This window comes from Cinclus cinclus, chromosome 12, assembly GCF_963662255.1.
Source record: "Cinclus cinclus chromosome 12, bCinCin1.1, whole genome shotgun sequence".
In the NCBI taxonomy this organism is placed as follows: Eukaryota; Metazoa; Chordata; class Aves; order Passeriformes; family Cinclidae; genus Cinclus; species Cinclus cinclus.
In genome coordinates, this window is record NC_085057.1 from 12,030,985 (window position 1) to 12,046,086 (window position 15,102).

Sequence of the window (15,102 nt, forward strand, 5' to 3'; positions counted from 1 at the left end):
TAAAAGAGGGTATTGCAAGGGACACAAAGCAGGGAGCCAAGAAGGATGCAATGAGAATACAGAACTCTTACAAAGTGATTGCCATGGGGGTGGGACAGGGATAAAAAAGGGAATGTGATATGACAGCAACAGGGTTACAACAAGGAGACCCAAGGGTGGATACAACCTTGTTAAGGGGATGCAATACAATTGCCACAGAACTGCAAAGGAAAGTGCAGTGCTACACCCCACATAGAAACCTCACAGCCTGTTGCATGAGGCCTGGGAACAAGCTTGGGGTGGGGGACTGCTGTTTCCAGGTCTGGGGAGGGCTGTGATAAGGGATGTTCCCATGGAAAGGAAACAGAGGTTGAAATCAGAGCATCTCACTTATAAAAATCGTATTTCAGGTGTAAAAATAAGTCTGTCGCTTGGGTTACAAATCTTTTACCTTCCCAACAGATGTTGGGAATTGAAATGCTGCTCTCAGGAGCTGCACTTCAGCTTGCATTTTAAAATCTGCTCAAAATTTTGTTAAAATTGCCAACGGAATCCTTTTGCTATAAACAAATTTACTTTCATTCTCCCTGGGTCAAATATCAGGCTGGTGTGTACCTTTAAAATATGCCTGAAAATGATGAGAAAACTTAATTAATTTGGAAATTAGTCCAGCTCCCGAGTAAATGCTAATTGGGTCAAATCCTCACTGCACCTGTGGTCTGAAATAGGCTGTCCCTTTGGTCTGGCAGGCTGGGGAAGGTGAGATAATTGGGGTAAAGTATTTTCCAGGTCAGAGTTTACTACAATAACCATAAGCTTTTGATAACATGAACTGTCAGGAGAGATTTATAACAAAAATCCAGGAGGTATAGGTGGCCCGTTGAAGTTGAGACAGCCTGTTTTGGGTTTTCTTTCTCAGTCAAGCTGGGCTAAACAAAGCTGAGCTGCTGCTAAGGTGACCTAAGTAGAATGGGAGGTATTTCACAAGCCTTCCAGCATGGTTTGCAGTCAGAGTTGTTGGTTCATCTTTCTCCTGCACGGCCCCAGGCTCCCACGGGACACCTGCAGGGCAGTGCTGACGAACCAAGGGATGGATTACCCACCCGATGGGTATTCCAAGCCACCTGGTGGGAATGTCCCTGGATACAGACATAGCAAATGATGGCGCTTAAAATAGAGAAGCTGAAGCAGAGACCTGCGGCGGTTTTGTGTCGAAACATGGCATGAGCTAAGCTCATGCAAGCTCAGTGTGCAGCCACAGGGAAGAGTCATTGAGAGTCTCTTTTGGTGGTGATGGGCTCCTCTGATCCAGTCACAGCTTCAGCAGGTCACAGCCCTGCTGAGGGAGGCTCTGCATGCCCCTATCACTTTGCCAGGCAGGGGCTGAGGCTGCTCTTCTGTGCCAGCACAGTGGAGGAGACCTTGGGCATTCGAGATGGCACGGGGGGGATCAGTGGGGAGAGGGCAGGGCACAGCTGGGCTCCCTGAGCCCACAGAGAGCTGATGAGCCTCGGGCTTCAGAGGAAGCCCCAGCAGCTGTGTGGGCACCTCCTTAGGACCCTGCAAGGCCATGTTTGGGGTGGTCGCAATGTGGTGAGTCCAAATTAAAAGCCAGTGCCTGCACTGACCTGCCCCATGAGTTTGTTTCTTTTCTCAGCCCACAGACAACTCATCACACAGCTGTGGCAGCTGGTGGGGACTGAGTCACCCCTGTGTCACCCTCTGAGGCTGCTGGCATTTCAGAACCCAGCGCTGGCTATGCCGGCCCTCAGCCGAAAATTACTTATTCCTAATGTCAGCATCAGGAGCTGGGCTTCTCACAGGCACAGGAGCACAACTTTGATCCTGTGAGCAGGACAGACAACAACCACAGTGAGAAACAAAACTTATCTCTAAATCAGAGCAACCACACGATAAAAAAAACATTAAAAAAAATCGGAATTAGCTGTCGCATGGCCCCAGAAACCAGGACATAAGACTTTTATGTAAACAGTCTTGTTTTCCATAGGAAGGTGGAAGTTCTGGCTGTACCCTGTCCAGGATAGCTGTGGAGAACTCTGGTTTCTGCCTCACCAAGCCAAGAAGCAGCATTGCTCCACTAGGTGAAAGGTTTCCATGTTATTTTCCCCTACTCGGTGATAGATCCCCAGGGCAGGTGCTGAAGCTGTTTGCAATCACAACAAGTGACTGCACGCTGCCTTGGTGGGGTGAATAATCTTGCCAGGGTGCCTTGTCCCCATCTATTTCCACTGGCACAGTGATAGCTGGGGCATGATACATGAGCAATGCCCAGGGCACTGTGGCCATGGGAGAGAGCTGTGCCCCAGAGCCCACCATGGGAGCTGCTACTGGGGAAGGCCTTGCCATGCCCTGAGCAGTGCCACTTTAATAACGTAGAGCTTCCAAAACTCACCCTACAGGACAGGGGTAAAATCTCGCCTCACCTCGGTTTGCAAACAGCAGCTCTGGCTGAGCTCAGGGGTAAAAAACTCCTCTGGGCACCACCTTGAGCAGCCACCCTGTCATTCTTCAAGAGCTTCATTGCACAAACTGGGACAAACACAGGAGCAATGCTCCTGTCTTTTAAAACATTATAAAGCAAGACCTACTTGCCTAATAACAACTACTCAAAGTTAATGCATATATTATATGCATTTTAATTACATCTTTTACTGCTAACAATATGGGTGTACTTATTGGCACAAAAAACTTATTTGGTGGCTTTAATATCTTTATAGAGGATTAACTTCAAAGCCTCGTCTTGCCATGTATCAAAGCCTGTATTTCAGATTACCTCCTGCTCTCCTGCAGCTCAACTAAGCAGCCTCCTTCAAGAAAATGAAAACATCATGAGGCCTTTTCCTTGGACTGCCTTGTAGTGGGCAGACTGTCATACTTCAAACCACTAGCTGAACAATACTGACATAATTAAGTTGAAAAAGAAAACCCCATCAGAGTCCTGGACCAGTAAAGGAATTGTGCCTTGACAGTAATTAATTAAGTAGAACACTTACCTTCCAGAATCATAAATAAAAATTGAGTGTAAAATATTTGATTCAAAACATTCCACATATCTTGCCCACCAAATACTTTTTTCCTGCATTGCACTGAAATGCCAGAGAATCACATCAGAACAACTACTGCCATTATATTGACACTGAAACCACTTCCCAAATAACCAATATGGTCTGCAGCCCAGCTATGAACTTCAGCAATAAAAAATGGCTCAAGTGCTTTGCTACTTATTAACTTGAAAGTCCAGGAGACTGACAAAATACTCTGCCTGATGGTTGTGGTAAGGACACCAAGAGCCCAAAGGTAATTTCATTTGCCCAAAGGAACCTTTTTTTATGGTGATGGCATCTTCGGGGCTGGCCCTTCCTGGACCTCTCCCTGAAGTAGCAGACATTGACAGAGCAGCAATTTGTGTAGAAATGGTAACAATTAAGAAACGAGCAACAGTTCAAAGCCTGTTAGGTAGAAGAGCAGGCACCTTGTCCAGAGAACAGAGCTGCGGTGGCAACTGGGGAGCACCAGCCTGGGGGCGTTGGTTCCCACACTGCCCTTCACACCAACCTCACCTCTGCCCATGCTTCCCCTGGTTCCCTGGAGCCAATCTTGTCTTTGGGGAAGCAGGCTACTGGGGATGTCAAATGGGGTAGCAGGGACACCCCAGAAGACTGGGGCTCAGGTAGACCAGGCCAGTCTTTGCACCCCTTGTTGAAAGGGCACAGCAGCTCTGGTGTCCCCAGCAGTGCCAAACCCCTGACCAGCACACAGACACCACATCTTTCCTACAGAGAAGAAATGAAGTTTCAGCCAAGCCCCAAGCACCCCATGGGTGCTCCCCACTCATGGAACGGGAATCCCGTGAGTCATTGCTGCCCTTCAAGCCCAGAATAGGCTTCCTCTGCCAGAGCAGAGGGGATGTGGGCTGGACCAGCAGTGCCTCCCTGCAACCCTCCCAGGGAGGCACAGGAAACCTCAGAGATCCTCTCAGTCCATCTCTGCCAACAAAAACAATTTTGTAGGTTCCCTACAGGCAGCCAGGGCTGCAGCCAAAAGGAAGCAGCTGTGCCTGAAGGGAGAGGAGAAACTCCCACATGGCTGCAGGACCCTCACACCCCTGCCCCGTGGGGACCCTAAGCAGGCTTGTGCTACAGGGACACATCTCTCACCCCATCTATCCCACTGCACCTTCTGGGGAGCGGGAAGAAGAGGGCAGGCTGAGTTGCTGCTCCAGAGGTAGTGACAGACCAGCCACAGCCTCCATGAACCCAGGACAGGCTATCAGTAAAGCTTCTCCAGAGGGCCCTGGGCATTGCCTTCTCACTGCTCAGAGCTCTTGTCTAAATTGGTTTCTGCCCCTACCCTCAGAGTCCTCAGATGCCCCCAGTCCCCTGGGACCAGGGAGAGGCTGAGGAGGGGATTTACTAATGAATATTCCGTAGGTGCTGCTCAGCTGGAGAGGGTGTCCCTCCCCTGGCATCATTCCAGGTAGGGACAAGAGCTGTGCTGGTTTCACCAGCAGCTTGTTGTGCAAGAGCAGGGCAGCCCTGAACTGTCACTGTTCATCAGGCATGTTTTATGATCTGATAAGGAGCAAAGAGGACATTTACAGGAAGTGCAGTAATCAGGGAGTAAAGTGCTGCAGAAAGGAACATGAGCTGGCTGTGCCACCCCCTACGGGTTGACTGGCTGCTGTTTGTCCCCCTGATAATGCCTGGGGTAACTGGAGGAGAAAGGGGGAACTGATAAGCCAGGAGCCCTGAAGATAAACACAGCACTGACAGCCATGGCTCAGGGTCAGAGCCTTCATGGGCACCACAACAAACACTTGCTCTTTGATGCCAGGGCAGCCAAAACAAGCCTGATTTTGGGGAGAGCTCTGGGTTTAGACTCTGACCCTGAAGCTGCAGCTGCTGTTGCAAGTGCTTGGCTCAGGCACCACTTTTAGCAAGGCTGAGCTGGAGATTTACACCCCTCCAAGGCTGTCACTTTCCCTCCCCTCTCTCTTTATTAGTTTCTTCCAGAGCCTGTCCTGCCTGGGAACAGCTCATGGAAGACCCAGAGCAGAGGAAGCACCACCTAAGCCCTGTTATTTTGGAGGATCACCTGCCCACTGCCCAGGTAGCTGTGTTGGTTGGTAAACACTGGAGTGGTGTGGTGACACATCCCTTGCTGGCAGCCAGCGCTCCAAATTCCAGTAATGCCAAAAGGGATTTGTGGTGCCTATTCCAATGCCTGCAGCACATTCACTGGAGAACTTACTTCCCCAGCAAGCCTAGACCCCACTGCTTTTTGCTGTGCCATGTCTTTGGGAGCTTTTCCATGTGCTGTCCTTTGTGCTGTCTCCATCTGAACCTGTGCAGGTGGTCCAGTGTTGGCAGCCGTGTCCTGGTGCCTCTGGATCTAGACCTGCTTGAGCAGCAGGGTTCAGGCAGGCTGGGTGTTCCTGGAGAAAGGAAGGAGGATATGAAAGCACCCTGTAAGCATGGGGAGAAAACTTCAAGACACTTAAACATGTCATTTAGCATGAAGTCTTGTTACAACTCCTGCCTTCATAACTCAATTGAGGACCAACAAATGTGTCTCTGGCTGAGGGCTGACACATGGTGGAGGATTAATGGGGTGTGGGGGGGATGATTTCCCTGCAAAAGCCACCTCAGTAGATCAAGCCATCTCACCTGCAGCATCTTCACTCAGGTGTTGTTTTAGCCAAATTCGTGTGTCCCCTTCCAGCACACAGCACCAGCCAGACTCTCATGCACAAACCAGGACTCCTGTGCTGGGGACACTTGGCCAGGAGTTTGAAGGGTGGTGCTGGGGTATCATGTATCTTACTGTGGCTGCCTGGCAGTCCCTGGTGTCCTCCAGAAATCCCAATCTTCCCCCTGCTGCTTCCCAGACCACCACCCACCCCATTCACCCCATCCACCCCATCCACCTCCTGGTCTTGACCACTGGCCTGGAATGGCCCAGGGAGCCTGGTCCCAGTTTAGCATGGCCCAGAGTGGTCCCAGCTAGTGCCCAGTCATGGCAAGCATTCCACAGGTGATGTCTCCCTGTAGGGAGGGATGCTGGGTTCTGGTGGAGCCATCGCTCTGCCAGGATTCAGAGGTTGGCTCAGAAGAGCCTGTTTTCCCCTCAGGCAGAAGTTCAAAGTCTCCATACTGCTTTGTGCTGGGAGATGGAAGTGAGGGAAAGGAGGAAATGGTGATTCCTGTTCATGACTGACACAGCTGGCTGCTCAGTTTGACCTCCCAACCAGCCCTGGAGGGACGGATACATAAACACACACACATACATATTTATAGGCACGCTTGCAGCAACTCATTTTGGCCAGGTCCATGAAGATGCTGCTCTTCTTCTTACTTTCACTCTTCCATTTCAACCCATCTCTGAGCCTAAAAATCTGCTCCTTCAATGTGAGGTCTTTTGGAGAAACTAAAATAGCCAGACCTGAAGTCATCGATGCTGTTGTAAAGGTATGTTTGTTTGCCTGGATGAGAGAGAACTGAGCTTTCTAGGGTTTCTTAGATGCACTTTGCTTATCTTTCACAGTTAAATATCAAGTTAAAAAAAAGAGCTTATTATTTTTTAAAATTGTATTCTTATAGGAAAAATCAGCCTGTGGTTGAACAGCATGTATGTTGTTATTTTAGCGTTCATGGGAATATAACAGAAAAACTATTTGCTGTTTCCTTTGGAAATTGTGTTACAAAAGGAGGAAAACCCCAATGCACAGTAAAAATAATTTTAACTTTGAATCCACAAAGCTTTTTTTGTGGTACATTATTCACCTTCCTTATGTGCTAGTTATTCTCAAATATTCTTGTTAAATTAAACCTATTCCCATGACAGCAAATAGCATCTGTCATATTAGAGTCTGGTAGAAATTTGAAAAACCCAATTACCAATTTCTGTAAGCAAACCCTCATCATCAGGTGGCCTCTGCAAAAGCTGAAGATAACCTTGGTTTTAAAAAAAAAAAAACACCTTTTAGACTTGTAACTTTGCAAATGCCCTCCAAGATGCCACAGTGAGGAGGACATGGGGCTTGGTGTCAGTGAGGTGGCTGTGTGTGCAGAATGGCACCAATGAGGAATGGTCATATGGTTGGGTTGTATTCCTTTTATTGCAAACTGGCAGAGAAGAGTGGTTTGCTTAGCTTTGCACTCCCAAACCGTTCTTCCTGTACTGTCATCATTGTGGGCAATATATGCTAAATTTTGGGATTCCTTAGATAACTAAGTAAGTTTCAGGGCATAAAGAGGTTTTGTTGTTTGTTTTTTTTTTTTCTTTTTTTCCTGACAGAAATCACACCCAAAGTTTAAAGAGTAATGAAACCAGGGGCAGAGAATGTTGGGCTTTGGGTGAGCTGGACTTTCCCACGGGGAATCCCAGCAGTAACTGTGCCAGCTGAACCTTCAGTTCCTCTGAGTGTGCAGTCCCTTGGTGTTGGGACCCTGTTTTCAGACAAGGTGTTTGGGCTTCAGGGGCTATTTCAGAGGAATCTGCAACAAGCAGAGACAGGTGAATGCTTGTCATGGGGAAGGAGTGGTGGGGGGCAGAGGCAGCACCCCAGCAGTGGGGGTGATGGTGGAATCAGGCTCACAGGAGGGGCTTTTGCTGCCTCTTCCCCTCTACACTTCCTTTTCAGGGTCAGGGGCCCAAGTTTTTCACTAAATTTGAAACTATTCTGCTCCCGGGTTCCCTCTCCCAGTTCCTGCTGGAGCGTGCAGCAACTCAGAAAGCGGAAAAGTTTTGTTCCAGCCCCTGCTACCCTCCCACGGTCCCAGGCTGCAGCCACTTCTTTCACAAAGGACTTCCCCCCATGCCTGTAACCACTTCTTTCTAACCCCTTCCTAATCCCCTAAAACCAGGCATGTGCAAACTTCCTCCTACTCCTTCCCATTGCAGATCGTTTTCCGCTGTGACATCATGCTGCTGATGGAAATAAAGGACAGCAAGAACCGTGTTTGTCCTCTCCTGGTGGAGAAGCTCACCAGGTAGGGTGGCCATGGGCAAATGGACAATTACTGGGAAAGCTGCTTGGCAAGAGTCTGTGCTTTTCTCTGTGACACTTTCCTGGGGCAAAATCTAAGGATCTGGGCTCTGTCCCAGTGTCAAGGAAGGACCAGACTCTGGTAGCCTCTCTGAGGGACTGGAGCAAAGGCAGTTCCAGATCAGTGTAGAACACATTTTTAAAATCAGTATAACCAAGTTAAATTCAATTTGCTACAGAGAAGTTCCCGAAGGAGAAAAGAAGTAAGGGGAAACACCTTCACCCGGCTGGCATCAGGCTGCAGCAGGACAGCCACTTTCCTGCAGGGTCTGGAACTGTATTAGATTAGGGATTGCTTGCCTGGACAATCCAGACATCCAGAGGAAATAGAAGTGTTCAGCTGGCTGGACATGATACCCAGCTGAAGGAGAGACAGAGGCTGCAATGAGCAGGGAGAGGGTGAAGAGCAAGGGATAGAGCAAGGGTCCAGCTCCTGAGAAGGGTTTAGTGTCTGTATGCACTTGACTCTGAGGTCAGGCAGGCAATGCCCAAACCACAGGGCACAGGCAAAATTATCTCGCTCTCAGCCCCTTGTGAGTGCAGAAATAAACTCAGGAACATCACTTTCCTCCCAGCCAGCTGAAGGGGCCAAAGGAGGAATACAGGTGCGTGGCCAGTGAGAGGCTGGGAAGGAACAGCTACAAGGAGCAGTATGCCTTCATCTACAGGTGGGTGAGCCCTCTTTGCCAACAAGCCAGCCCCTCCCTGTGGCCTCTGGGGCACAGACCCGGAGATGGGCTGGACATGGTGGTGGCTTTGCTGTGAGGGAGCTGGAGAAGTGCAGCCTGTGCAGGTGGGCTGGGCTGTGCCTGGATGTGGGGATAATCCCAGTGTGTGTGTGTGTGTATCCATCCCAGTCTATGGCCTGGGGTCCAGGTCAGAGCATGGAGTCAGTGTTAGACGTGTACCAGTGAGCCACAAGTGTGATATCCCCTGTTTTATGTATATGTTCATATATATATGACCTGTTCTTTCTGCTGCAGGCAAAATCAGGTATCAGTGGCACAAACCTACCAGTACCCTGACACCCAGCCTGGGGATGAGGATGTCTTCTCCAGAGAGCCCTTTGCCATCTGGTGGCAGTCTCCCAAAACCGGTGAGGTGTTTCATTGTCCCACTGTGAGTCAGCACAGCAGCTCTGGCTAGACCCGAGCACATCAGAGGGCAGGCTTGAGAGGCTGCATCCAAACCCCACACTGCTTTTCCTTACAAGAGCAGCATTTTCCCTTCAGGGCTGCTGCCTCTGGGGAATGCCACAGCCCTGCACATGCCCCGCTGGGAAAGCCTCTGCTGCTGCCATGGGCGGTGGGCTGGTGGACGCGTTCCATGCTGGTGGATGCGTTCCATGCTGCTGGCATAACCTGGGAGCAGTTACTGTGTGGGTGCTGGACCAGGATTTGCCTGCACTGGCACAGCTCCTCAGGCCCAGATGAATGCCTGGACAGAGTCACTGTGCAACCAGAGAGATTACCCTGGTCTACAGTCAGAGCAGAATCTGTTTCTTCCTCAGAAAAAAAACCCCCTGCTTACAAGTCAGTCTCTGTTTCTTTGTGACTCATTCTCTGTTTAACCATTACATTTTTCCTGTTCTTCTGCCTTGTTTTGAAGCTGTCAGTGAATTTGCTATTATCCCTCTGCACACCACACCAGGCACAGCAGTGCGGGAGATTGATGAGCTCTATGATGTGTATTTAGATGTCAAACAGCGCTGGAAAACCGAGGTTGGTTGCCACATCTGCGTCACTAACAGGGCTTTGGTACTGAGTCACTGGCCATGTTATTCACTGTTTAGAGCTGAAAACCTTAAACCCTTTGATAATATGCCCCAAGTTTTGAGTATCTCTTTGGTTTATTTTCACTGAGTTCTCCACATTTTATACAGTAAACTTGATCACCTAATAAACTATTATTAACATGCTCTGATGTGCCCAGCAGAAAGGAGAAGCCCCACTACATCCATGGACCATAAAAATCCTCATTGGTCTTCTTTAAAAAAGCTGTACTCATGATTACATGTGGAAACCCTCCTACCTTCCAGAACTTCATCTTCATGGGGGACTTCAATGCAGGGTGTAGCTATGTTCCCCGAAAACAGTGGAAGAACATCCGTCTGAGGACTTCCTCTGAATTCCTCTGGCTAATTGGTGACAAAAATGACACAACTGTGAAGAACAGTACCAGGTGCCCATACGACAGGTAAAGGGCTCACTGCAAACCACCCACTGGATATAACTGTCTGAGAGAAAAATTGTATCAAAAGGTGTCAGTGACCAGCAGAGGAAACAAACCTCCAGGAAGCCATCAGAGATAAAAGAGTGTCCAGGGGAAATGTGATCCAAATGCTTCTAGGCAGGAGCACAAAGCCCTTTGCAGACCAGACTGGGCAGGATTTACACAGAACCAGCCACTGCTGTGGCTCAGGTGGGGATGGATGACAGGACAGGAGACAGCCAGCAGCACTTCTCATCTGCAGGAAGCCCTGCAAACTCCTGGCAGGAGTGTTTGGAGCCTTCTCCATGCCAGCTTTGTACCATGGCTTTTTGCTCTTATGATTGTCATTTGGATTGACAAATGCACAGCAAGGTTCTGTGACACCTCACCTTGCCCTGGACATGTGGCAAGTCCTGCTGCCACTGCAGTTCCCTTTACAGCGACAAGAATACATCAGCTGTTGGAGCCCAGAGTCCTCTTGAAGGATGAGTTTCTGGGTCTGAGCAGGACTTCACTGGTACTCCAATCCTTGTTCTATGATTTTTGTATCCAAAGCAGGGCTTTGAAATTTGCAGCATTGTTGGGTGGGTTTAGGCAGAAGTCATTTAATGTTGGCTTCCAAGGTCAGTGCACACTAAAATATTTATGTGCCTCGCAGCCAAGGAGGCACCTAAAGGAGCTGACATCTTTGGGTGGGCACTCCATGGGTAAGGACAAACCACACATAGCTGTGATTTCATCAGAGCCATCCCTCTGGCCACCAGCTCAGTGCAGTGTGATTGCCACAGGTCAGGCACCCCATCACAGCACCCCATCTCCTTGCTCCTTGCAGGATTGTGGTCAGTGGACAGAAGCTCATCCAGACTGTGGTGCCACACTCTGTCAACATCTTTGATTTCCAGGAGGAATTTCAGATGACTGAGGAGCAGGTAGGCACAGCACAGCCTCTGCAGCAGCAGGGAAGGGCTAATGTGGGAGCACAGAGCCAGCAGTGCCCAGACAGTGCTGAACACACCCCTGGCTGTAAAACCAGGTCACTGGTGACCATCACTCCCAAACTGATGCAATGCTCACAATGCCACCTCCCCACATCCAGGCAGGGCTTGGAGAGAGTGAGGGTGGCTCCCAACCCTCTGTGCTGTTGTCTTACAGGCTCTGGGAGTAAGCGACCATTTCCCGGTAGAATTCGAGTTAAAAGAAAAAGGCGACTTTTTCAACTGGCTGAGATCAAAGTTTTCAAGGAAGAGGAGACCAAAGAAGAGCCACTGATTGAGGTCATGAGCACCAGGTCCTCCTACATGGCATGGAAATACACAGATGCCAGCAGATCTTGTAGAAGTCTGGTGTAGAAGTATTCACAGCAAGTGCAATTGCTTCCAATGTTTTTACCCAATTTAGTGGGTAAAACCCCCCAAATACTACGCTAAATTTCAAATATTTTGAGTGAGAAGGCAAATTAAAACTTCACGCTGCTTTTTCTTCATTGTATATGGAAATAAATCAGCTAGAAGCAGCACACTGTACTTACTGTACTGATCACAAATGTAAGGAGCTACTGCAGTTCTAAAATATTTCTGTGTGCTTTACCTGTAACACCTGAAGGGCAGGGAGCTCCACATGCTACCGTGGGCTCTGGAGCTCTGCCATTCCTCTTCAGGGGCAGAAGGATTAAAAAGACCTTTTGCATGATGTGTGTGTCTCTGTGTGTGTGCTTATGCTTCAGAGCTGCAACCAGTGGACATGAGACTGTGCCTGGCAGTTTGCAATGTAGAATATTGCGGAATTCAGAGTATTTCTCTGTGAGGTGTTTAAATTGGTCACAGCATCCAGGGATTTGGGGAAGACAGAAAGAAAAGACAGAGGGACAGGCAGTAAGAGCCCCTTTTCTGCACTGCCCCAGCTCAGGGCAGCAGGAAGCTGATGGTTCTCACCCCTGCCCACCTGCAGACCTCAGGTGAGACATCCTAGGGATCCCAGGTGACACTGCTGCCAACAGAGTGCCATAAAATTCACATCAAAATCTGATTTCAGCATCCTGACATGGAAGTGAACTGCATCTCCCCTCAAAAAAAAAAAATCTCCATGGCAGCCCAAATCCTCTGATGAACCAGACTTTAATGGTGATTATTTAATGTAATGGTGCAGCAATCTCTTTTCCTAGCTCAGCCCACAGGCTGTATTTAGTGCAAATCAAACCCTGTTACACAGATGGCATCTGGGGAGTGGGAATAATCCAACTGTTAGTAGAGACAAATATTAATCTCCCTTCATCAGTGCACCCCAGGTTGCCTGCTGAAGGGGCAGGGAGAGCTGGTGAGTGAGAGGCTTTGTGGGGAGGAAAACAGTTTGGCCTTTGTGAAACCAACTGTTCAGGGAGAAGAATTTGAGGAAAGAAACTAAATCAAGAGAAAATTATCCCAGGAGGTCGTGTGCAAGGCAGACAACAAATCCTCCAACTTTTGGTAGCAATTAAACTGGAAATGATACATTTCGTATGCTCCCTCACACTGCAGTCAACACAAAGAAAAAAGCCTGATTTAGAACAAATATTTACATTGGGATTTTTATAGAGATGCCACTGTCTGACTGACATCAGTGATGGTTCACATGAAGGCTGAAATCTCTGGCCTCACATCTTGCTTCTATGTAAGCACTTTCAGTCCCCTGGCTTTCAGAAAGGAGCAGTGCACGGAGAAAGAAATCACCCTCCAGAAAGGCAATAATGGATACTGTCATGAAAAATATGCAATTACAACTAAGTTTTGCTGGAAATATTTATCCTTATTTGCAATATTTGGTATAGCCATTTATCCAGCCCTTGAAAATAAGAGATGTGGCCAGAGAGCAGCCTTGGGAGTGATGTCAGTAGTTTCACAGCAGTGTGCTGGGTTTGGCTGGAATAAAGTGAGTTTTCTTCACAGTAGTTGCATGGAGCTGTCTTGGATTTGTGCTGAAAACAGTGTTGATAACACAGTGATGTTTTGTTGCTGCTGTGCAGCAGTTACACAAACTCAAGACATTTTCTGTCTCTCAGCCCACCAGCGAGTTGGCAGGGGATGCACAAGAAACTGGGAGGAGATGCAGAGGATTCCCACTGACCCAGGGGATATCCCCTACCACATGGAGTCCTGCTCAGCACTTAAACCTTGGGGAAGAAGAAGGGTTCATCTTGTAGAGATGCTGAGCTTCTGACCAACAGAGAGACACCTTAATGGATGAGACAGAGATGGCAGAGACAGCATCTGCACTCATGCTGTACGTTAGATAGGGGGTGGGAGGTGTCCCAAACTCCTGCTGTCAGCACAGTCTGTCTCTCTAGATATTCATTAGACAATATTATAATTACATCCTAAAATATTTAACAGTTCATGTCATCTCTAGATTTCCTCCCCTGGGGATCATTACCCAGCTGTCCCAACTGCAAAGGGGATTCTAAGTTGTTCCAGCCTGCAGGAGCCTAAATATATTCTGCAGCCAGAACAAAGTTTCTCTTTTTGATGAATAAGGCTTCTTGAGCTTTATTTATGATCAAACAGAAGTTTTTCACTGGGAATCCAGAATTCCTGGAGAGACTTTGTCTCATGCAAGCCAGATCTCAGATCATGGCTGGGAGAGAAACAAAGAAGCTCTTCAGAAGCAGAAAACTGTTTCCTCCCCAGCAGCCCTGCTCAGGTGAGAACACAGAGTAGAGAGGGTTCAGCTGAACAAAAAGTGCTTAAACCCCAATCTCTCAGGCTGGGGTCCTGGGGAAGCCCTTTTCCAATGCGTGCTATTGGAGGCATCCTCACCTCCTGCAGACCCAAGGTCTCCACTGCCCCACAGAGACACCTCCCCAGCCTACAGAAGGTCCCTCTGCCCCTCACCCCTGACACCTCTCTGCCTGTACCACAGAGTGAGACTCTTTGGCCCAGAGCAAGGCTCTGCCTACCTCCTTTGGCCTCTTCTGAGTTACTGCCAGCAATGAGGACACAGGAGAGCTGGTACAGGACCCCACAGGGACCCACCTGGCTTCTTCTTTCACAGTCTGTACCTAATCTCCAGTCTAAACTTCCCCTGATGCATCTTGAGGCTGTTTCCTCATCCTGTCACTTATTACCTGGGAGAAAAGACCAACCCCACCTGGCTACACTCTCCTGTCAGGTGTTGTGGAGTGATAAGGTACCCCTTGAGCCTCCTTTTCTCCAGGCTAAACACCCCACCTGTCTCAGCTACTCCTCATAAAACTTGTGCCCCAGACCAGATGTACACACGTGCAGATGTTTGGCCACATAAAGATGTGCAGCAAACAACTGAGCTGCAGCCCCCAGAAGGGCTGTGTTACGCTGTCACACGGCAGGGCTGGTAGCACTGACAGCAAAATCAAAGGCGGAAATATCAAAGAGTACCAGTGTGATACCAGCATCTGGCCCAAGCTTGGCTGTGTCACAGCTCCCTCACCCTCTGGAGGGAATGTGGGAAGCACTCGTGCCCCAGGCTGCAGCTGGCCACTCCTGACCAAGCATCTGCCACGGAAAAGGACCACGAGTGGAGCAGGGGCTTCCTGGGGCATGAGTGCTCTTGTGGCACTCTAGGGGAGCTTCTTGTAGAGCCCCTGTAGTCCAGAGCTCAGTGGTCCTACAGGGGTTTTCTCTGCCAAGCTTTCTCCTGCCACTAGTCAAAAGAAAAGCAATTTTAAAAAACACTTTCAGCCCCTCCATCTATGGATCGCCGAAAGCGCCTGAGAGCTCCCATCAGCTCCTGGCCCAGAATAACGCGTTGTTCCTGGCTCTAGGTTCCTGCCCAGCGGAGCAAGCACATCCCAGCCATTATCAGGGCCCCCTCTAGTGGTACCGCTATCCAGAGGT

At 49.0% G+C, this 15,102-nt stretch overlaps 1 protein-coding gene across 1 annotated transcript; it reads left to right on the plus strand.

Moving 5' to 3' along the window:
* The first annotated feature begins 6,311 nt into the window (after window positions 1-6,311).
* On the plus strand, window positions 6,312-11,947 carry DNASE1L3 (deoxyribonuclease 1 like 3). The gene is made up of 8 exons (XM_062500685.1): window positions 6,312-6,467; window positions 7,903-7,991; window positions 8,623-8,715; window positions 9,031-9,143; window positions 9,656-9,768; window positions 10,086-10,243; window positions 11,091-11,187; window positions 11,411-11,947. Exons 1-8 carry the CDS (start codon window positions 6,330-6,332, stop codon window positions 11,525-11,527), a joined length of 918 nt encoding a protein of 305 aa, XP_062356669.1. The 5' UTR covers window positions 6,312-6,329; the 3' UTR covers window positions 11,528-11,947.
* The last annotated feature ends 3,155 nt before the right edge of the window (window positions 11,948-15,102 follow it).